Here is a 23,787-nt window from a genome sequence, read left to right on the forward strand (position 1 = left end):
ATGAGCTAGTAATTCATGTATAACCCACATAATTGTGAAGGCTGTGATCATGTGACCAATGCAATGACGGGAGTAAAGAAGAAAGTAGTATAAAGAGTGCAAGTGGGCGTAGGGAGAGAGGTTGGGGAGGTGGATGGGTCAAACAAACATAGGATTTTCCCCCCGAGACAGGTGTTTCTGTGCCGTGTGAAACCAAGAAGAAGGTCAAAACTGACAATGGAAATGTAAACCAGCATGGCATGGCTTGTCTCAGCGCGGCCAAAAGTTAAAGCGGAAAAGGCCCACAAGTGAACTTATCTTAAGATTCGTCACATCACATTAAGTACATAACTTTATGTTAAGTACGTAATGTGACGTCACTTATCCAAGTTGCTTTTCCTACACCAAACTTAACCGGCAGAGGCGCTACGATGTTTGCCACGTATTAGTTAGATATCATATGTATCTTTGTATGAGCATATGTTGGTTGGTTTGGCAAATGTACATCTGGTTTACTGCCCCACCTCCGTTAAAGAGCAGTACACAGTCACTCAGCTGAGCTTTTCTAAGGGAACTTCAGGGACTAACTCCCGCAGAGTGCATGAGACAGTGGGTAGCTGGCTCGCTAGGACTGATGACCTTCCCATTTTTGATTTCCCCCACTTAGCAGTCATTGGTCAAAAAAAATTTATATTGCGCCTACTTTGCAGATTTTCCTGAATATATATGTGTGTTTGTGGAGGGTCAATCAGGGCTCAACAGCAATTTTTTGCCCCTGATTTACACATGGTTTTCAATTGATTCTGACAAAAGATTATGATTGCTGACCTGAATAAAACTTTGAGAAATATCCCAAAACTGCAACAATTTTACAGCAGTATCAGAGAACTTCACTTCTTCTCTGTCATGAGTATACAGTCATATTTATGATCAGATCTGACAGTGTGAATAAGTTGAGGTGTAGTACTGTACATGGGAGTGACTTCCCCTTTTCTGTCCATCTATTCCCATTCATTCACACCATGTCTCTGCACTACCCGCCCGCACTGCTGCATAATAGTCCTTACATCCCCATGTTGCTGAAAAGTAGGCCATCTGAGTATGTGTGTTTTTGTCATTCCTCTCTCTCACACACACACATACACACACATGCACAAACGGAAGTGTGTGTTCCAATAGGAGTGCAAGTGATCCATCCCGCCTGCCCGTACCTCTGATGTAACAGCACTCTGATTCATTCTGTAGCAAACGCACTGGCTCTAACCAAACTACATGACCATATATGGACTGCAGCCACGTTCTCTGTCTCTATCGCAAACACACACAAACATTTCCCTTGTGGGCTCAAGTGTCAGTGAAGTGGGAAGTGCTGAATGGAGCCAATGTTTTAAGCCAATCGTATTCTTGCTTACGTTCTAAGACGCACTCGCGCAGGCACAACAAGCACGTCCACAGTGATGTTAAAAAACTTGAGTGAGAAGTGGTGTTGTTTCTGAACCTGCCCTCACCAATAGGACAATATGCTGCCTCTTATCCTTCACACACACACACACACACACACACACACACACACACAAACAAAAACAGAGTCTGTTTCATGGACAGCTGGCCAGCACATCTGGTCAGGCCTTTGTAATCATGTCAGTACACAGCTGTACGACCATATGACAGACAGATCAAAGAACACACACACACACAAACACACACACACAAACACCCGTGCAACAGCATGATAAGATTACCATTTCATTAAATGGCCGCCAGCATGCTTGAGCAGAAGAGTGAGACAGAGGGCAACAAAGAAGAGAGACAGTCCTGAGTATTCAGAGACAGAGCATCACCTGTCTTTCCGCTGACAGTGCAGACAGATGGGGGATCAGACAGAGAAAAAAAAATCATGGTCTGGTCATAAGACTACCGAGAAGTGGATACTCGCAAATCAGTGAGCTTTAGCAGAGCAGCTGATTTGGTTGGATTTTTGTTTGGGTTTGTTACCTTTGGACAGATTCAGACTCAATCTTTTCCCTTGTTTCCAGCCTTTATACCATGCTAAGCTAACTGGCTACTTGCTGTAGCTTTATATTCAATGTACAGGCATGACAGTGATGTTCATCTTTTCATCTTACTCTCAACAAGAAGTCGAATACGTACATTTGCAAAAATGATTAACTGTTTGAGTTGCAGTTTGATTGATGTCCTACAACACAACTGTTTGCTTCCTTACACTATAAACCTGTCAAGTATGTTGATTTTTTGTACACTAACTGCAAAATAAATGCCCTTGGGGGGTACTGGGGGAGCACGTACTGTGTCTACATTTTCGACAGGAAGTCAAACACATTTTCAGTGGGTGTTGGGCTCCCCCACCCAGGGTTTGAACCCCCCACCCTGGATTTGAACCGGGAACCCTCTTGCTCGACAATGCTAACCACTGCATCACCATACTGCCTATAATAATACAACAGCATAACTGAATTCCTGAAATTCAGGTATGACTTTTGGTGTGTCACCCCAACATTTCTCAGTTGCCCCATCTGGCCACTTTTATGACAAATTTCTGGGGGCGCCACTGTCTGGGGGAAGGAGAACAACCAGTTTGGGGACCTCAGAATTGCCTCTCTGCCCTTTGCAGCTAATGTGGTTGTGATGGCTTCATCAGACCGTGACCTTCAGCATGCAGTGGGGCGTGAAGTTGTTAGGATGAGAGTCAGAACCTCTGGGTCTGAGGCTTTCATTCTCTGAATGAAACTACACGCTGCAGTTTTATTGCCACCTAACTGTTAGCAAACACTGTTTCTAACATTTTGTCTAAACCATGTAGACTATTGTAAATAGTAGAAAAACCTCTGTGTATAACACAATCATAAAGTTGAATCAACACAGCTGTTGAACAGTTTCAACATAAACTTCATAATCTCATAAACTTCCATCAGACAGCATTAGTTATAGCTAGACATGACTAAGAAACTGGTAACTTGGTGAGTGAGGGAAAAAATGTATATGTGAAGCAGTGTGTGGGTTTTTGCCTTTTCACGATTCCTTGAAAGCATATAGCACCCTCCATCAGTAATGCCTGAGTAAATCAAATATTGAGTGGGGCACTAGGCTGCTTCTCCAATGTCGCTCTCCATGGTGCTGAGAAATACAGTCTGAGAGGCCAGCTGTTGGTGGTGACAGTCCCTCGAAATCAGACCCAGTTACAGATTTCATGTGAAATTAGTACATTATATGGAAACACTGGAAAACACAAGGAACAAATTTTAAACAGTCAGAAAAAAATAATTTTTGCACTTTTAAACAGAAACATTTTACCTGCTTTGTGACAAAAGAGGCATGCAACAGCAGATTAAGTTCTCCCCTTCTAATCATTTTCAATATGAACCTGTCACAGTTGTGCTGAAAAAAAATTGACTCCTGGATGTGCAAAGGCCTCAACCCCCAGCCTACAGTTGTGAGGAGAATCTGCTTCACAACTCGCATGCCAAAACGATTTCAGTGGTTCTGCCTGGAGGCCAAACAGGAAGCACTCTCAAATCATATGGGCCTATAACCCAGGCCGAGGCTACCGCGGGCACGAGGCGGCCGCACGGAAAGAGTTAACACAGAGAGATCAAAGCTGCGGAAACATCACAGAGGCACAGCGATTTGATCACGCGCCAACCCCCAGGCTGAATTCATAATTGTCTCTTTAACAAATGCGCGCGTCTGTTCTCTGTTTCTAGGTTAAAAACCATCTGTCTCTCAGGGTCCGTATCTCATTCTAAGGATACAGCCGCAGAAGACACTTGTCAAAATCTGTAAATTATGCTTGTTTCTTTAAACTGCTCTATCTATGTTTTTTTTTCTCTCATTTCACTAGTTCCAGGATTTGAAGTAGTTCATGTCATTGCTTAGTATTTGCCACTGTGACTACTTTACACCTCAAAATATTGATTTGTGAAGCACAGCAGTAAGAAGGAGTAAGACGGCCTGTGAAAGAGTTGAGATGGTTATTTTATGAATTATTAATGTGTTGTTTCACCATGTCAGCAGTTGAATTTCAGAAGGAGTGTCTGTGTTTGTATATGTGAGAGAAATGAGGAGGGAGAGTAAGACTAGACAACACAAGGTCAAGTTTTTCACAGAGTTTCCTCTGTGGCTCAGATCATTTGTGCCAGTCAGGGTTTCAGTGGCAGTTCTTCAGTTCTCATTCAATGCTCCACTAACACAGCTCAGAAATGTATAATTACAATTATTGTAATAATAACAATCAGATTACAAATAATAAGAAGGGGCTGTATGAAAATTAAGGGAGTGGGAAGGAGGGCTGAACCTTATGTTTCACTATTTTTGAAAAGGTTTTTATTCACACCGTCCCCTCGACTTAGAGGGGAAACAACGATACCCTTCCCCCATTATCCCGAAAAAATTTGATAGTACCACAACAATTTACCATCAATAACTTAGTCTTGTGTAGCCAGATGCTGTGTCAGCACAACACAAAGATCTGGAAGTACACATTATCATTCTGCTATAGGGCTTGTTTGTATTTCTTTAAACCAACCACAATCATCTTGGGCAGCACTAAGACCCTGAATGCAGCGACAGTGCCCTTGCAAATTAATGTCACAGGTGAACTTGTTATGATGCAGCATTGGTAGGTGTGGAGGTGAGCACTGTCATTAAAATGGCCCCACAAAAGAAAATTCCACAAATAAAAACAGTAACAGGTGTTTGTTGACTGTGTGATTCAGTGTTTACTGATAAAAAAGATAAACATAATTTGATAATTGGTGCCCTAAAGGTGAAGCATGACTATACTGTAGCTCTGGAGGAACTCTCTGGACTCATTAAAACCACAGACGATTTCTCTAGCTGTATGCGGCTCTAGCAGAACATTAGTATGATGGTATCACAAAAGCTTGTGTGAAGTGGAACGGATTAGAAGATGTGGCAAATCAACTCCGACTGGCCGTGTCAGAAAATGGATCAACATCGGGCATGAGAGTCCTGTAAGACGAAATCTGGGCTTTTCCAGAGTTCTTTTATTCATTGAAGATCTTTATGACAATCCACCAAAAGAACAAAGCAGGCATGCGTTATGACACAGTCCAAATTTTCATCAATACTTGCCAATTTCAGCGTGTAGGTTTTTAGCACTGAGGTTTTTGTTGTTGTTTCCCGGAACTAAGGGGATTTTTAAAAAAGGTATGACAGAGAAGGAAGGAATGGACAATACCAGCCTAAACAGTCGGCCAATGTCAGGCTTACAGCCAGTCAACATCCAGTGAGTCAGACTATCAATAACTAAAAGAATAACTAATACATATTTGCATGTGCAAAATGAAATAAAATATAAAAATGGGATGAGAAAATGTTCAAAAGACACTCCCCTGCTCTCCCACGAAAAATGAGCACTTGAACCTCCTCCACCGTTATCAATTTTCATACAGTCCCTGATATTTGAGCGTTTCAGAGAAATTGCAGCACCATGCCATCCTAAGAGCTTCCAGGCAAACTCCCTCATTAGTATGTCCAGTTCGTATTGTATCAGCGGTGGTGCAGGGCAGACTTCCAAGATAGATATTTAGAGTTTTCATGTTTCAGACAGCACCACTAATCCTCACTACAAACATCAAACCCCTCCCATTACATAAGCTAAAGCCTGCAGTGGGGTTGTTGTGGTAGTAGAGGAGGTAAGTATTAGCAATGGCCCTGGAAGAAAAAAAACAAAACACCCATGCTGAGTGCAAGGGACACTCCTGAATACTTTACTTCACTGTATAATTGTAGCGCATCTGTTGGAAATCAAGAAAGCGATGTACAAATGCTGAGCAGGGTGGATTTTCTGTGACTCCACCATTTACGGGTGATGTGTCACTTTTTTTTAAACTGATGTGTGGGTATAATGTGCAATGCTTTTAGGAGGAAGACGTAAATCTGCAAGTGTGTGTGTCCTTGAATGCCAGTGGATTTATATTTTGTATCACTTGCGATGAAGTGACGCATACTGTAGTGTAAGAAATACAAAATACAGAAAAAGAGAAGGAAGAGAATAGCACACAAGCTCAGGTAACCCAGACACATCAGCTGGGGAGAGGAGCAACAGGGAAGACAAATGGTAACTAAAGACAGGTAGACAAGACATCTGACAAGCAACGGGCCATACAGACAGGCAGGATAAACAGCTAGACAGACACATAGCAGATACGCTGGACAGCCATGCAGACAGACAAGCAGACAAACTATGGTCGAATCACTGAACACTGAAAGCAAGGGAAGTCAGTTCAAAGCTAAACCCTTTGCCTGTGTAAATCACTGTGTGGGACCATTATCCGTTTAAGAGATTTTGCTTAGGCCCTTTTGCTGTCTGAGTCTTTCAGATTCCCATTTGAGGATTATTTATCTGCTAAAAAATATCATGAAAAAGACCCATGATAACATGGTGGTTTGCCATTGCCCTGACTATCTGTAAATGTCCGCACTTTTTGTCCGATTGTAACCTCAGACCTCAAGTAGTTGGCACAAACACCGACAGTCCTCTCAATAGCAAATGGGTGGCTGAATCTATGAGATGTTTGCTTTTCCAGTCAAACAAATATAACAAATGTGGGTGTCAGAGAAACAGTCCTGTACTTGAAAAGTAACAGGTTTGATTCCTGCATCCACCTCTGTGTTCATCCAGACCATTCGCCAGAAGAAACTGTTGGCATTGTACGTTTCTGCAAACCACAGATACGTTACATTTGTACATTTTTTACATATCAAATCAGTGTTTGTAAAGTGATGAAGTACCTAAGCTCACTTCATCAGGAGGTGGAGGGGGTGGTGGATGCCGTGTAACATAAGCGGGACACCTGCCAAGCTGCAGACCACTGCAGACTACTGCTCGAGACCATCAAAACACCAGAAAGGTAGTAGTAGTAGGTAGTAGACTTTTAGCAAGTCATTGCTGCATTTCTAGCAGCTTTTTAGCCACCAAATGTAGATGTTTTTTAGTGGCCTGTTGCTGTTTCCTCTGGGGATAGTGCCTTGAAAAGCAATTTTTACCAAGACATTGCTGCGGGATTGTGCCATTAAAAACAAGTAGTTTAAAGCAAAACGTGATCTTTATCTAACCATCCCCTGTCATGATCTTTGGTTTTGCTTATAGGTTGTTTTCTGTTTTATTCTGACGGTCACTTTCCTCTTGTGTCATGTCTTGTCTTACCTCCTACCTTTGTCTGTTTCCCGCCTGTTTTCATACACTCCTGTCTTGTATCAGTTTCATTGGTTCTTCTCTGTTCCAAAGTGTTCCCTGCATACGTGTCTTCTATTAGTCTTGTTTGCCCCAACCTAGTGTTACCTACAACACCCTCATTGTCTTCATTGTCAGCCAATCCCTGAGTTTCCCTCCTTTTGCCTGTGTCTGCTAACTCCAGCTGTGTCTTCTTCATGTGATCAGTTCTCTGTGTCTATATATACTTGTGTCCTTTGTCAGTTTGTCGGTATTCGTTGTGTCTTTCCCTGGTCGGTTGGTGATCTGTCATGTTCTCCGTTGGATTGCTTCCCTGTTGTGTTCATCCTTGTGTTCTCTGTGCCATTCTGATTTGTTTTCAGTTCATTTTTGGTTCTTCTTTCTTTAGTACTTTGAGTTTTGCCTCCCTGTTCTGGGGGTGTTTTACCAGCTACATTAAAGCTCCAACTGCCTGCTGTTCTGCATTTGGGTCCTCATTTGACCTGAACTGTAACATAACCATAAGTGGTTTTGTGCTTAAACCTAAACACACATTATCACAGCATTGTTGAAATATAAAGAAAAGCAAAGTTTCGATGTATCTGATATGCAATGTACAAATGTAATGTATCCGTGGTTTGTAGAAATGTACAATTCCAACATTAATTCTGGATGGTTCATCCACATCCACGCACTCTACTTAACCAACCTTATTCGAGACATCATTAAAGAAAGGACATACTGTATCTATTTAGAACAAGTGTACCAAGTATTGAGAATGGATTTAAAGGCGTCCTGTGGAAATCTGGAAAGGCAGCAGGGCCTGCCAACACTTCTACTTAAGCAGTATGGTGAAGACGCTCTACCCTCTCTTTTAGATCAAGACTGCAATACAGGGCGACCTCAGCAAGAGTGCAAACTATGGAGGGATCACACTCCTACCCATACCAAGCAAAGTGCTTAACAGGATCATCTTGAACAGAATAAAGGAATTAGTCAGCATTCAGCTGGAGGAGCAGCTCACTGGGTTTCACAGAGACAGATCCTGTACTGACCAAACCACACCTCTGTGTATCGTGATTGAGAAATGCTGCAGGATAAAGCTTTCTGCTCTATGTCCATGTAACTAAGGAGCATTTTAAGACGTTTTGGTTTATCAGTCAAGTTTTTTAAAAATGATCAAAAACACATATGAGGCAATGACCTCTTAATAAACTCACAAAGGATTCTGAAGTGAGGACGGAGGTCAAGGCTGCCGACTGTCCCCTTTTCTGTTCTTGTTGGCAATTGACAACAATCAAAGACTTTCTCAGAGCACAAGAACTGGGACAACCTACTTTGCAGATGACTTGGCTGTACTATCCCATACTGTAGCTCACTCTTAATATAAACTGGACTCAATAACCATAAAGGAAAATTGCTGGTGCAGTTGCAATGGCAGCTAACGGATAGAAAGAGGTGGAAAACTTAACAGTATCATACCAAGCAGCAACCTCAAGAGTTGAAAAATGAAGCTAAAACACTGAAGTGCTAAAAACTGTAGTTCCTTGAATGGCCACTTGAGGCTTGCTCCAAATGTCAGTCAATCCCCATAGACCCCTATGTTAAAATGTCCAACTTTACAACGGAAATAAAGGTGTTAACAGCTTGTTAAAAAAAATGGTTCTGGTCTCTATAGCAAATTTCCCCCTTCATAACAACTGTGTTTTTATATAACTCACCCGTTTACATTTTGTTAAATCTTAAAGTTCTGCATAATTAAGGGCAGACTGTTTAAATGTGAGGTATAACCTCAGGCTCTTAAGCCCTGTTTCCACCAAGCAGCCCAGTTTAGTCCAGTTCAGTTCAGTTTGTTACACATTTTTTCTGTTTCCACTGTGAAAAGTTGTTGATGGTACCAGTGGAACTGTTCCTTACTGTCCCCATTTTTCATCACCCCTCTGTTGGGGTACCTAGCACACAGATCAGGTACAAAAAGGTGGAGCTAGAAACACTGCAGTCTGTTGATTGGTCAATAGAGGACAGTTACTCTTGCTCGGGGCTGAGTTGTAGCTGGTTTTGAAGCTTATGTAACCACTGCTGTGGCAAGTTAAACATATATTAGCAAACTATAACTATAAAATGAAAGGATGTTTTGCTGCCTCTCGCAGCAGCTGAGGAGTGAGAAAAACACAGTTTAATTCATTGAGTCAACTGCCGGGAACATTTGAGGTGGAACGTTTACTTGTAATGTTACTCAATGTGAAAGTTAATGACATGAATCAATCAACACACCTTAATTTTCACTGTGACAACTTTGACTGTTCCATTAGTTTTTATTGTCTCCCTTGGATGACATACAATTTTAGTAATGAGTAGATCCTCAAGTGTTTAAAAAAATATATATAAATTTCGACCAGATAATGTGAACTGCATATATTCTAATTTTCACTTGTCGAGCTATGAGTGACAACAACCCTGCCTACATTAAAGAGAAGGAAATTCTAAACTGATCCAGGGTCTAGGTACATGTCCACAGGGGTTACTTTTTTGGCAGAAACGGGGCTTAAGTCAAATCCACCGCTAACTCCTTCACAACTCCACTCACTGGTCACCTCTGGCTCCAAAAATCCAAGATGGCAACGGCCAAAAGGCCGAACTTAAGGCTTCGAAATGTGAGTCAACAAACCAATAGGTGACGTCACAGTGACAACATCCATTACTTTTTTATGTGTCAAATGCAGTTTCATTGACAAGTGAGCGGTACAGCTGCTGCTGTATAAGCTATAAGCTAAAACTACCCTTGCAAACAAGGATTAGGTACTTTACACCAATACCAGTAGGGGTCTCAGGAAATAACAGTATTGACAATAACCTTAATATTTAAAATAGAATGTTGGGGGCGTTGGTGGCTTAGTGGTAGAGCAGGCGCCCCATGTACAAGGCTGTTGCCGCAGTGGCCCGGGTTCGACTCCAGCCTGTGGCCCTTTGCTGCATGTCACTCCCCTTCTCTCTCCCCCTTCACGCTCTTCTGTCCTATCAATTAAAGGCTTAAAAATGCCCAAAACATATCTTTAAAAAAATTAAAATAAATAAAAATAGAACGTTGATCATGGTAATGTCATGTTAATAATACACATATGATAATATGTGTACATAATCCAATGCCTCTTAAATCATTTTTGTTTGTTTCTTTCTTTCTTTCTTTCTTTCTATAGATATCGTGATAATAGCATTATCGTGAACTTTTTTGGCCCAACAATCATGTAGTGAAAATCTGATATTGTGATAGTCCTAATACCAAGTCAGTCATACTTTATGGAGACATAGAGGGTCACCATGACAGCCATAAATTAAACGTATCATCATGCTAAAAAAACATGTCTAAAAATAATGCTATGGCCGATAATAAACCTGTAGAAGATGCAGCGATGAAACAGGAACAGGTTGGTCACCAGCCCAAGAGCCCCAAAGGTAAGAGGATAAGAGGATACCAACTTAAAAATGGTCCTCAATACTTCTAATCTGAACATAATCCATCCGCACGCATGGCTGAGTGGTCCAGAGAAACACTTGATAGTTACAGGATGATAGAAAACAGAGTGGCGCTGTTAGCTGAAGAGCTTCCTCCCACACGCTCAAATAGGCTGCAAATATAATTCTCTCAAATACAGTCTTTTATATGCACCTGTCATCACGCTTCCAAACACCACGTCTAACCACTGCATGACAACAGTGAAGCAGGTTTTAACCTTATTTGGCCCACCTGTCATATCTCAGTGTAGGTAATAATTTATGTAGTTACTGGGCGATGTTCAACATGAGAAGTGAATTTATTATGTTTCCATAACATGGGCAGAGCTGGAATAATCACAGCACTGATGGTGGCCTATAGCAAGCTAGCAAGATATGTTAATGTGGGACAATTATAATGTTGCAGCAGCGTATTTGCCAGCAGCTGGGGGACGGGGGGAGGCTCCAGGATGCTGCTGAGCTGTCACAAGCATCGTTTAATGATGCATCTGCGTTGATATAAACGCTGTCACACTTTCTATTTTCTTGTCGGTGTGTGGTGAAGTCTTCATGGAGCAGGGGGTAGTTTAGAGAGTTCCTGTGACACTGTGTGTGGTGTATCAGCTAGTCAGACACAACAACCACTGCTGCTGTAATCTCTAGCTGTTACCACTGTTGTACACAGTGACAGTTGTAATCTCTGCCTCTTCCTTTGTGACTCACTTCGTTTCTCACTAAAATGATTACTGAAGCTGTCTTTTCATTTTTCTACTTCACTCTCTCCCTCTCTTTCTTTGTGTGTGTGTGTGTGTGTGTGTGTGTGTGTGTGTGTGTGTGGTTGGTAATCAGTCAGCTTAGCTCTTCATCTCAGTAAACACCATTAGCCCGGAAGGCCAAGCCAGCCAATCAGAGCCCGGTAGAGCCGGCTGGGCGGCCAATAGCAGCGAGCAACACTCAGTCCCTCGTGACACGCTGACCTGCTGCATGTCGGTGAGCGTTGCTATGGAAACCCTACTGTACAGAGCGGCTCCGTGGAAATGCAGCGGAGCGAGGGAGGATAGAGAGAGGTGGGAAGAGAGGAGAGTTGGCAAAGGTAGGAGAGGAACGAAAAGCCAAACAGCAGAGATAAGATAGAGGAGGAGTGTTTCCTAGAAATGTGGCGTCAGGTGTAGTTGGAGGGGAGAGTGGGACTGGCAGTGAGCTTAGACCTGACTGTGGGAAATGTAGCTGGCTCTAAAGTGCACAGCGTGTTCCAAAAGTATGTAGGCAGCAGAGCATCTTTGAACGTCTTGGCTCCTGACTCTTATTGCTTTGGACATAGCAGAGCCCTGAGGTTGCAAAGATGGACTGTCAGCTTTAGTCTAAGAGTAACCTGCATTTGGCCATCAGAAGACCACTTAAAGACCTCTGACCTTCCATCGCACAGTTTATTTCAGGGTGGCAAAGGTATTTGAACATATTTAGATAGCAACAGACAAGTTTTTTTTACTTTAACTTATCATTATAAAGTAAATGTTGATTGTACAATGTAAAATAATGGCACCACTGACGAATAGATTGGATCCATATGTGCCTTGCTTTTATCACGCAGTTCTGTCTGCCAGCGGTTACAACCTCCCAACTAAGGGCTCAATTTAAAGCACAAAGGAAATGCGTCAACTATTGTGCAGCCAAAACAGGAAGAGGATAGCGCACTTGTTTCCCCAGTAGCTATCGTCAGTTATCAGTGAGTATCAGTGGAAGTTCTCTACAATTACAATCCCCAGTAGAAATGGCAGATGGTGGAACAACCTAAGTAACTGTGGAAACTGTGGTAGCTGCTAGTCTCTAAGCATGTGGCAGAACTACCATGGCCGATAAGTAAATGTTAAAATGTGAATGGCCCTATGAAGAGCCAGAGTTTGGTTTGTCCATTGTAGACTACTGTAACAACAACTCCCAAGTCTGTCACATGATGCCACTGGGCCCCAAAATTACTTTTTCCCATAGACTCACATTGGGAAAGAGATGTCTGTAAACCCCCCATGACTCATTTCATTATCAGGATTTCATCCATCTGGACTAGAAGTCTAGAAGAGCCACATGATTAAATCATTTTATCTCCATTCAAGTTAACGGAGCACTAAACCGGAAGTAGCTGGCAGACGTCTCTAGTGCACTTGCTCTATGGGTCCAATGATGCGGAGACAATTCTGATCATTTGAGTAATTTTATACCGCACAAAAACACACAAAAAAATTTGGCTACATGCACCACTGAGCTACTTTTATAGGAATAAACGGGGTCCCTCGCTCGGCGCTGCATCCAGGTCTCTTAATACAACCCTGGGCAGACTCCATGGGATAGAAACCACTCCATATGTGGATATGAACCTCTCATTCTACAGTGACACAAACACAGTTCTTGGTTTCAGATGATTATAAACTAATGAAAACATAGTTATGAATATTATATTCCATGCCTGCCCAACATATCCCATTAAATTCTACATACTCAACCTTAAAAGAAGATCAGTTAAATCACAAAAGACTGAGTTTCATGACAACGCTAGGTCTTAATTGTCCTGTTCATTAAGAACAAATTAAACTAATTCTTTCTTGAACACTGTCATTCAAAAAAAAGGACAAGATATTCCTGTTCAATGATGTGTGATGAGTTCCATGTAACTATAAAAATGTATTAAACGTGGCTAGTTACATTGCCTAATCCATGTTACCACTATATACTGTTCTGCTTTAAACTGACACTGAAACACATTATATGTAAAGTGAGCTTTTTAACCCTCTTTTAGCTATTTATTTTAGTTTAATGGTACATTTATTTTCAATCTTGACATTTTAATCGTTTCTGCACTGAAAATGTGCTAGCTGCAGAGCACCTGAGGGCAGACGGACAATGTTAGCAATTGGCCGGTGAAGAAATTTGAACATTTAGCTGCTGCTGAATGGGCATAAGTAAGGCAATGCTTTTCTAGCACGTTAGCTGTAAAAACTTAATGAGGTGACAAAAAGTCAGGGCAGTGCCCCTGTCAGATTGCATCCTTTGAATCAAGCTAGCACCAAGCTACAGGACAAAAGGTCCAATCTGTGGAATCTGAAATGTAAATCTTTTTACTTTATTACAGCAGTAGAGTTTTTGTAGCCCCTTGACATGAATAATCTTTGTCCATCTTGTTTGTGTAGTGTCTCCTTCCATACTAAAACCACAAGCCGGTCTTTGCAGATCTAGAGGAGGACTTCTGCACAGAATAAAGCACTGAACAAAAATTTAAACACAACCGGTTGGATGTACCGCCAAATTCACAGAAACAAAAAGGACATTGCTTTTGGTCACGAAATGAATATTTCATTCACGAGCAACAGCTCTGATGGACATTCCTGCAGTCAGCATGCCAATGGTACACTCCCTCAAAACTTGTGACATCTGTATCATTGTGTTGTGTGATCCAACTGCACATTTTAGAGCAGCCTTTTATTGTGACCATCCCAAGGCACAATTCAGTAGTAACAACGCTGTTCAATCAGCCACACCTAACAGGTGGATGAATATCTTGGAAAAGGAGAAGTGCATTTTGACAAATTTGTGACCCAAATTCGACAAAAATATATGCTGAGTGCATTAAAAAGTCTTAGATCTTTAACTTAAACCTGTGAAAAATGGAAGCAAAGCTTTGATGGCACAAGTGTCGCACTAAATGTTTTGTTCAGTATAATGATACAATGAAAAGATAACCCCAGATGGAGGTATGTGCCATGTTAAAATCCATAAAAAGAGACATTAATTAAATAAGTCAGCCATGGCAAGGTAACAATTATCCTGGCAATATCATCTCTCTGTTCAATCACCCTCTTTGTCAAAAACATTTTATTTTACCTAATAGATTTATATAAAGGACAAACACATGCTGTTATAATAAGGACACTGTGTACTGTTGGAGCAAGATAAACACTTATAACTAGGCCAATCTCTGCTGCATTTACAGTATGTGGGTTCAAATACTTCACAGAGCTACAGTGTCTCTCCAACACGTCCCTCTCTGGGAGGTTCTCTTATCTTTGCTGTCCATTTTTTTCTTTCCCTTTCTTTCTCTAATGATCTCACTCTTCCTCTGATTAGAGTATATCTCTCACAGTAATCATGAAAATCATCCATCCACTTCACCAACCATCTTTCCATTATCTGTTCATCATTTAACTGATCCGTTCATCCATCAATCTGTACATCTGTCGATCCATCTATCCCTCCCTCCATCCGTCCGTCCGTCCGTCCGTCCGTCCGTCCCATCTGTCTGGTTATCTGTTAAGCCGCCTTCTTCTCCATTGTCCTGATGCAACCCCTCGAACCAGTCTGGTCTGCGGATTTTATCAGGCTGCTCAGGACTCTGTGTGTGTGTGTGTGTGTGTGTGTGTGTGTGTGTGTGTGTCTATGTGTGCATGTGTGTGTTTGTGTGTGTGTGGTCCAGGCTGGCGTTGTAAAACGGCCTGGTAGTTGTAGAGTTATGTAACAAAGCATTAACTGCATGTATGCTACTGTCAGCTCTGTTGCTCAGCTCACACACTCAGATTTCATGTGTGTGCATTTTTGCACGCACAATGTGTATGCTCCTGTGTGTGTGTGTGTGTGTGTGTGTGTGTGTGTGTGTGTCTATTTTTAAGCAGGAATCCATATGGTGTGTGGTGCCTCATTAACAGTGACTGACCCGGTCTAAGAGACTCAAAGAACATTGATGGCATTGCTTTCAATTTCAGGGAAAATGAGATGATCCCAAAGATATTCTACAAATTTAAGATCTAAATGTAAATAATTGTACATTTCTGTTTTAGCTTTTTATTGCAGTCATATGAAAACGATTAACAGGGTCACAGATATGTTACGTGCTTATTTACATTGCTTGTTTTAGCAAAACTGTCAGATTCAGGGATATTTCAAGTGTCACAGTAGCACTGCAATTCAATTTTTCAAGCCACCACTGGTATAGACTCTTCATCTTGTTTTGTCTCGACAAAGAATAACTAAAACCACGACTAATTACATCTCATTTGGAGTGAAAGAATATTTGAAAATTAGCCTCCTACATTGCCACTGAAGTGTGAATCTTTTGTTCTGTGCTGTATGTGATAAGATATTTTACAGCCTCCATGAGTAATTATGCTGGTATGGTGGGGAAATCGAGGGTGAAGACGTGGATTTGCTGTCTCTGCCCTCTCTATTAGATCATTACAACATTGTTATCTGTTTTCTAAAACCCTTCTTGGGAGTTGGTACTTGGAAGCTGCTGTCCTCCTCTGTCCCTCCAACCTTTTCTTCATCCCTTAAGACTGCATGGCCTGAATTGAAGGCCTTAAAACACACAGTGTCCTCGTGCAACTGAAGGGGTGAGGGGTGAGGGTTGGGAGGAGAGAAGATGAGGGGGAAAAGACAGAGAAAGAAAGAGTGAGAGGTAGAAAATTAGAGTAGAGATTGAGAATCATTTTCAGAGCCTGTCCTGATGCAACCCCCTGCCTCCGCACGTCTGCGCGCGCGCGTGTGTGTGTGTGTGTGTGTGTGTGTCTGGGTGTGTCGTCAAGGCATGGCAGGAGAGAGGATGACCCGAGAAGACCTCTGGACAAACTCCTCCTATTGTAAATCTGTCACCTCTGTAACTGTCATCGGCCTGTCAATCATTCTCCGGTAACAAGTCATTTTCACAAACGGCAGATGTCAGTCAATCTCAAATATCACTCCTTGACAGGCACTGTTTGGTTCACACATCACACAAACACACACTCAAACCCACCCCCAAAACACCCACAATGCATCTGTGTCTCTCGTCCCCTTCTTACCTCCATCTGAGTACGTCTCTGTTCCGTATCCGTCCTGCAGCCCGTTGTTCCAAGTCCCCTCATACTTCCCGCTCGTCCCTGTACTCTCCCGCACACCGTAGCGTCCCTTAAAGCCGTGCGTCCATTCGCCCTTGTACACCCAGCGGCCTTTATTCTCCAGGCCCACGCCGTGTCTCTTGCCCTGAGCCCAGGTGCCCTGGTAGGTGTTCCCGCTGGGCCACGTATAGACGCCCAGCAGCTCGAAGCCATGGGCCCAGGAACCACAGTACTCGCCCTGGCCCTTGGGTCCCGTGCAGATCCCATGGCCGTGTGCCTTGCCCTCCTCCCACCCTCCGCAGTATGACCCCCCATCGTCAAAGTTGAACCTGCCGCCAGTGGACATGCATGAAACAGGTCTTGGCAATTCCCCTGAAGCCTCGACAAAAAGAAAAAGAAAAGAAAAAGAAAACGAAGGGAGAAGAAAGAAGGACAGGTTGGTGCTAGAACCAATTCATGGAGCTGAGTTTGGAGGTTGGTGAGGTCAGGGGTGAGGAGGAGGAGAGAGCGGGAGGGAGAGGGAGAGAACTCCCACACAAGTAAAGCAACGCCACTCCTTGTTTTCAGCTGGTTTGGAGAAGAAGAAGGCGAAACAAGGTGAGCAACAAAACTTGGCCCCTCACAGGGGTGTCAGGGGTCTCCCGGCGTGGTGGGAAAAGGTGACGCTGTTCACACCATCCTCTTGGTGGGGTCACTGTAGCATTGGCTAGCACTTGCCAGCTTCTCTGTGGCAGATACAGGTGAGAGAGGAGGAGAGTGGGCCCGGAGCTGCCATTATCTCCCCTCAGCAGGAGTTTAAACCATCAGGCAGCTCCACCAGTTGGCCATCGGCCTGCCTACACAGTCTACGACACACACGACAACTCTTCCTCCTACTCCTCTCCTGCTTTCCGCTCAGACCCCCGCGTTCAGCTGCCTCCTACCTGATGATGCCTCCACCTCTCTGGGGTGTAGAGCAGAGAAGTCTCCCTGGTGGCAGCCCTTCAAACCCCCGAGCCTCCAGCATAGAAGCCACCCTCAGGCTCTCTGATCAGCACCAGTAGCCTAACTGGAGCTGTGACATGTTGGGTGATGAAGAGCGAAAGAAAAAGAGAGGAATAGTTTTTTTCTTCAAGGCTGGTCCCGATGTTCAGACAAAAAAAAAGCCCATTTAAAGTCAGAATCTGTAGCTCACTTCAGGCTTCACCATCCTCTTCTTATTCTCAGCCTTGACACACACACACACATACTGTGCCTTTTTGCACAGCAAAGGAACACACACATGTATAGAGAGAGGGAGAGACAGAAAAATGGGGAAAACACATAAGGTAATCTGCTTGGCTGCCTTCTTTTTTTGTCTGTCCTGTGGTGCTGGGGAGCAGCAATGCAGTCTCCTGTCTTTTGCACGCACACACTATACGCAGGCACACACACAATCTTACTGACAGCAAGTGCGCACACACAGACAATGAAAATAAACAACTGAATTGATTAATTTCTCCTCCTCTATTCCCCCTCTCCCTCTCTCTCTCTGTCAGTCTGTAGGTCTTTAATCCACTGCGTCCATAAGTGGTTTATCCTGTGCGTGGGTTGCCTTCAGGTTGCCTGCTTGATGAAATAACATCCATCTATATGATCCTGTTATGGTGTGCTCTGTCCTCTTCAGCATCTCCTGCTTGTCTCCATGTTTCCCTATGGAGCACCGGCTGACGCACAGCCTGCCTTTCCTGCCTGCTGTCTTGGTCTTACAATCTCTTCTCCTCCTCGGCTGGCTCTCTGTATCCCCTCTCTCTCTCCTGATCTGTGTGTGTGTGTGTGTGTGTGTGTGTGTGTGTGTGTATGTCTCTCTCAGAAAATCTGCTCATTAAAGAGGACTGTTCCAATGCAGCCAAACAACCCCCCTCCTCCTGCTCAATAGCACACTCCAGCTCTTAAAGAGACACACGCTCAGCAGAGATGCAAGCTTCTCTCTTCCTCCATCACCTGTAGCTTTTCATCATCTACTCACCCTTTGTCTTTCTTCCTGCATCACTGTCTCAGCTGGTTCTCAGATGCTTGGCTCGATGTGAGAGTCTAAATATGAAATATGCTTATTTGCTTTTTCATTTAGAGTTAGATTGAATGATTGATACCACTCTCTTGTCTGTGCTGTAAATATAAATCTACAGCCAGCAGCTGGTTAGCTTAGCTTGGCACAAAGTGTTAGACCTGCTGTGCCAGAGTGGCTGTTTCCACCTATTTCAAGTCTTTACGCTAAGCTAAGCTGATGAACTCCTGGTTCTAACTTCATATTTAGCACACAGATGTTAGAGTAATGTCAATCTTCTCATCTAACTCTTGGCCAGAAAGCAAATAAGTGTATTTTCTAAAATTCTGACCTATTCTTTTCAACACTAAAATTTATTTTGCTGGTAAATGATATGTGTAGTCATTTTATTACACTGTCGAGTGGCCATTGCGTCAGTAGCTCTTTGACTTTCCCAGAGAGAATCACATAGTTCTTCCCTCAAGACCACAGAAATTCGGTAGAAAAACCAGTGACATTGCCTTGTACTGCACACCCCAGTACTGTACATATAAGGCAGCATCACGTTCACTCCAATCTGGGAAACGCCCAACTATCAAGACATATAAGAACAGAATCATCCATTGACTTCATATGCAATTGCATCACCTTGCACCCTCACCTTGCATTCTGTCTGACATACCTTAAAGGGGAACTCTGGTATTTTTCTAAGTCTAAGTGAGTCATGCCAACAACAATTTTTGAAGTGGATCCAGTGTTGAGTGAGAGGCAAAACAGGCTGCAATGTAACCACTCACCCTTCAATTTATGTCCACTAAAAATGCTTGTTTTTGCCACTGACAGGCTCAGGTTAATATCATGAGTGTCTTACAAATTACAGAAAGGACCCTACGGAGATATGAAATGTTTTTCCAAACCTTTACACTTGTTCAGCTTGGTTTTATGTCCAAGTCTCACTCAAGCAGGAGTCCTGTTTTGAAATCTCTCTCACATTTTCACATTGTCGAAATCAGCTAAAATCACGTCATGACACTGAAAATCTTTTAGATCATGCAAAGCTACATTCTGTATTCCAACACAACAAACTATTACCGGCACTCCTCTCTCCAACTCTCACTTGCATTTCCAACGTTTTCTTCCTGCAATAAGACAACTGTTGTGAGATTTCAGAACACGACCTCTCATTACAAGACACAAAAGAGACCAGAACAAGCGAAAAGTAAGAAAAAACTTTTCATGTCTTCGTAGGGTCCTCCCACTGCCCTGGCCATGAGTTCCTGTGCAGCTAATAGACTTTATCTTATGTAAACGTCACAGATTTTTTTGACTCAAGGACAGTTTTACAAATATGAAAAATTCATAATAGAAAGAGTAATAACTGGGGCGTTGGTGGCTTAGTGGTGGAGCAGGCGCCCCATGTACAAGGCTGTTGCTGCAGCGGCCCCGGGTTCGACTCCAGCCTGTGGCCCTTTGCTGCGTGTCACTCCTTCTCTCTCTCCCCCTTCACGCTTGTCTGTCCTGTCAGTTAAAGGCTAGAAATGCCCCAAAAGATATCTTAAAAAAAAAGAATAAAAGAAAAAGTAATAACTGAACTTGTTTGGAGTTTTACAGATGTCTCTTTCACAATAGTGGTCTATGGGGAAAATGCTTTTTGGGCTGCAAGGAATTTTTTAGGCTGTAATACCGTGAGTGGCCACTGTGAAGAGTTGGCTGCAAGGCTGGGTGGCATTCCTGGAGGTCTGGCCCCGTGTGGGTACATTGTAGCTTGTTTCACCACTGCTGGCTGCAGCACTCTCTCTTAGTACTGGAGCAATTTCAAGACAATTTTTAGACACAAAAAACATGGGAAAATAGGGTCCTGGTTGAAAAAGTTCCCCTTTAAGTGTTAAAGGCAAATCTAAATCCTCTCCACCATTCAAATACATCCATCAGAAGTCTGCTGCATTGACAATAACATAAGCCAGCCCTTTAAACAAGAAAATAGTTTTAATAGAACCAAGAAGTATAGCAATGTGCCTCTTGGTCATCATAGGAAATGGAGACCCATCAGGGCAGACGTTGACTCGCTGTCACTGCTTTCCATGTAAGATAAAAGATGCTTCAGGTTGTAGCTACCAGCGTCATCAGGGCAGACTGTATTGATCAGAACCAAAGCATCTGTTCTGTTCGACAGATGTCTGAAGAATGCAGCTGTTTGGTGCAGACAGGGGGTATGTGGCTATGTGGATAGTTCTGGTTTGATGTGCCATGGTTTTTATGCTTAAAACATTGAAAAGCTACTTTTCAAAATTTCTACAGCAACATCCCTTTTGAGAAAACTGCCCTCGTCACACTGCATAATCCACAGAGCTCACTGCATTTATAGTAACATTTTTTCAGTGGGAGTCAGTAGTTCCACTTAAAACTGCAAGAAACCAGGGCCTTGTTCCTGGACAGAGCTCAGAGCACAGTGTGTTATATTTGCTTCTGCCTGCAAGTACAAAAAGACTTTTCTAGCTGTTAATCCCAATTTCCCAGATTCCATACAGTTTGACAGATTAATCCTCGTACATAAAAATCTTTGTATCATATTGTAAGATAGTTTTACTTGTCAGTACATATTGCATGTGCTGGAGTTGTCATTTCGTAATTAGCTTGGAAGAGTAAGAGGGATATTCAAGGATGTTAATGATGGTCTGTATGCAGCGGTTACTCTCTGAGGCAGAAACATCACTAAGACCTTCTTATTTGTTGATATGAAAGTAACAGAAATATGATGGTTTAGGGAAACCGAAACTTTAATGTGAAATAGATTTCATTCACTTACAGCACATGGAAACAAGGGTAAGAAATCACTTTCTGTGGACTTCAAAATGATTGACTGATTTCACCCCTGACAACCTGATTCAGATTTTTGAATTGACACTATTATGGTCAGCAAGTACAGCCACAGTCTGTACTGGTGCCCGCTGAGGAGTGCTGCCCTCACAGCTGAGGGTTAAAGGGCTAATCATCATATCAGGCAGAAAACTGCTGCTGAACTGCCCACTATTTAACTCTAACTCTAATATGGGGGCACTTACAGTTGAAACACGTCACAGGCCGCAAGTAAAAGCCATTTACACTGCATTTTAGCTGCAAATGTCTGCATGAAGCCAGGGATGTATAAAGAAAACTGGATACCCCCATTAGTTCCCAATGTCAGTTGCTAACTGGGTGTACATGCTGGCAAAGTTTTTCAAGCCCCCTCAGGCTTCCACCATTTGGGCCAATTGAGCATGCACATTAGATTCCTTCCTGCTGGCTGCCTGCGCATACAAATGGCACAAAAATAACTTACTGACTTGTAAATTACACTTAGGTTTGACTGTGTTCGTCACTGCTGCTGGTACTTTTTTTCTGCCCTGTGTGATTCACAATGAATTGATCAAACCTTAAGTGTTGTGTTCAAGGGCATGCCAGTTGTGTTTGAGGGAGGAGAAGTGAAAGGACATCCCTGCCCTTCACTCAGGACTTCCTTTTTGAGTTTTGTGCCAATGTGGCACACCTAAAGGAATACTTCACCTTCCAAACAACCATTTGTGTATCACCCCGTGTTACACTGAATTAGTGATGAGAACTTGCCTCTATGGTGAATGAAGAATCCACAATTAGAGAAATTTCTTGATGAATTGGAGTCATACAGGTCTGCATTTAACAACTTTATCAGAACATCTGTTTACAAACTCTCCAAGTTTTCATTTATCCAGTCGTATGCTCAGTACTTCCCAAACAGACAGCTCTTTACAACGGAAAGTAAAACGTACCAATGCTCTCTCCAAAGCCAGACTCCATTTACAAAAACAGTAATTTTACCTCGCTGAACACAGGAGCTGGTGGTCTACTGCTGCCTCAAACAGTTAGTTTGTTTGTTATTGTGTGACTTTGGTGAATCCACACTAACCCTTTAAAATAACAAAGTCACACAATAACACAAACCAACTAACTGAGCTAGGCAGCAGTAGACCACCAGCTCCTGTGCTCAGGGGGTTAAAATCATTGTTTTTGTCAATGGAGTCTGGCTTTGGAGAGATTATAAATGGAGTTTCACTCTCAGCTCAGTTCCATGTCAGAAAGAGCTGTCTGTTTGGGAAGTGATGAGCATAGGACTGGATTAATGAGACTTTGATTGTACTCTATGAATTGTGTGAGTTTGAAAGAGGAAAAAAATCAAGTTTTCTTGACACAGTTTGAGTAATTCATATACAAAGGGTCATTAACTGATGTTTGGTTCTCAGTATGGCCAGAAAGGAAACATCAGATGGTACAATTGTTACTAAATTTATTTTAGATTAACTCCCCTCAGATCATTCTCTTTTTGTTTGTCTCCTCCTACCTCTCCCTGCCTGTCCTCTCATCCCCTCCTCTCTTACACTTATTCCCATGTCCTCCTTTTCCCATTCAGCTCCTCCCTGCAGCTGTCCTGTTGCTCTTGTTGTCCTTGTCCTTCTGTCTGCCAGTGTCTGGGAGAGCTAAGCCAATTCCAGCCCAGATTACAGTAATAAAATCACTGAGGCTGGGGATTAAGGCTTAGGCCTCTAAACACACTGGTAGTAGAAAAAGAGAGAGAGGGAAAGAGGGGGAGGGAAGTGGAGGAGGATGAGAGAAAGAAGGTGAGCAGGTGATTGAGAGGGCAGGTGGAGCAACGCGCAGTTAGTGTGATTCCTGACCACAACAAAGGGATTAGGATTTAGAGAAGTTAGTAACACAAGTGTCTGCGCTCACAAATCCATGACATCACCTGAACAGAGTCACGAAGAGCTATGAAGGCGCTGACTCAATCTTGGATAATGGTTACTGGGTTACATATTGTACAAAGCAGAGCTTGAGTGAGGCTTGTATAGGCGTCACTTCAACGTTTAACTCACACACAAAAGTTCGATCGTCACAATATTAGTAACTATTAACTTTAATAGTATTTTACTGCTGCCACATGAGACATCTGTTGTTCTCTTGTTTTAAGCATGCCTGTCTTTCTCCTGATCCATGTGCACTGTGGTGGTCATGACAGCAGCTATAGTGGCAGAGAGGGGGTTGACCAACAACATCCCTGCTCTATTTATTCTTTATTTTTTGGGCTTTGTGAAGTGGAGGCATGTAACAGTGTGTGGCAGCAATACATCAAAGGCTGACCTTTGCTTGAGCACACTAGTTTGTACAACGTGTCGTCCAAGCACATTTGAACGGGAGGTGTTTAAAGTGTGTGCCAATTTGCCGCAATCAAAGGCAGGATCAAAAGC

General features: G+C 42.8%; 1 protein-coding gene across 2 annotated transcripts in view; it reads right to left on the reverse strand.

Annotated features, from left to right (window-relative positions):
• jph3b (junctophilin 3b) overlaps positions 1-18,291 on the reverse strand; it is a 64,541-nt gene extending 46,250 nt beyond the window's left edge. The window contains exons 1-2 of one of the 2 annotated variants that reach the window (XM_050074193.1): positions 16,489-18,291; positions 15,591-16,033 (exon numbers count right to left, since the gene is read on the reverse strand). In XM_050074193.1, coding sequence (XP_049930150.1) covers positions 16,008-16,033; positions 16,489-16,870 — 408 coding nt within the window. In that variant the 5' untranslated portion in view covers positions 16,871-18,291 and the 3' untranslated portion in view covers positions 15,591-16,007. Of the gene's footprint in view, positions 1-15,590; positions 16,034-16,488 lie in introns of those variants that run through there. The other variant, XM_050074192.1, reaches the window with a different exon arrangement.
• Positions 18,292-23,787: the final 5,496 nt, after the last annotated feature.

This window comes from Epinephelus moara, chromosome 20 (genome assembly GCF_006386435.1).
Source record: "Epinephelus moara isolate mb chromosome 20, YSFRI_EMoa_1.0, whole genome shotgun sequence".
NCBI classification, from domain to species: Eukaryota; Metazoa; Chordata; class Actinopteri; order Perciformes; family Serranidae; genus Epinephelus; species Epinephelus moara.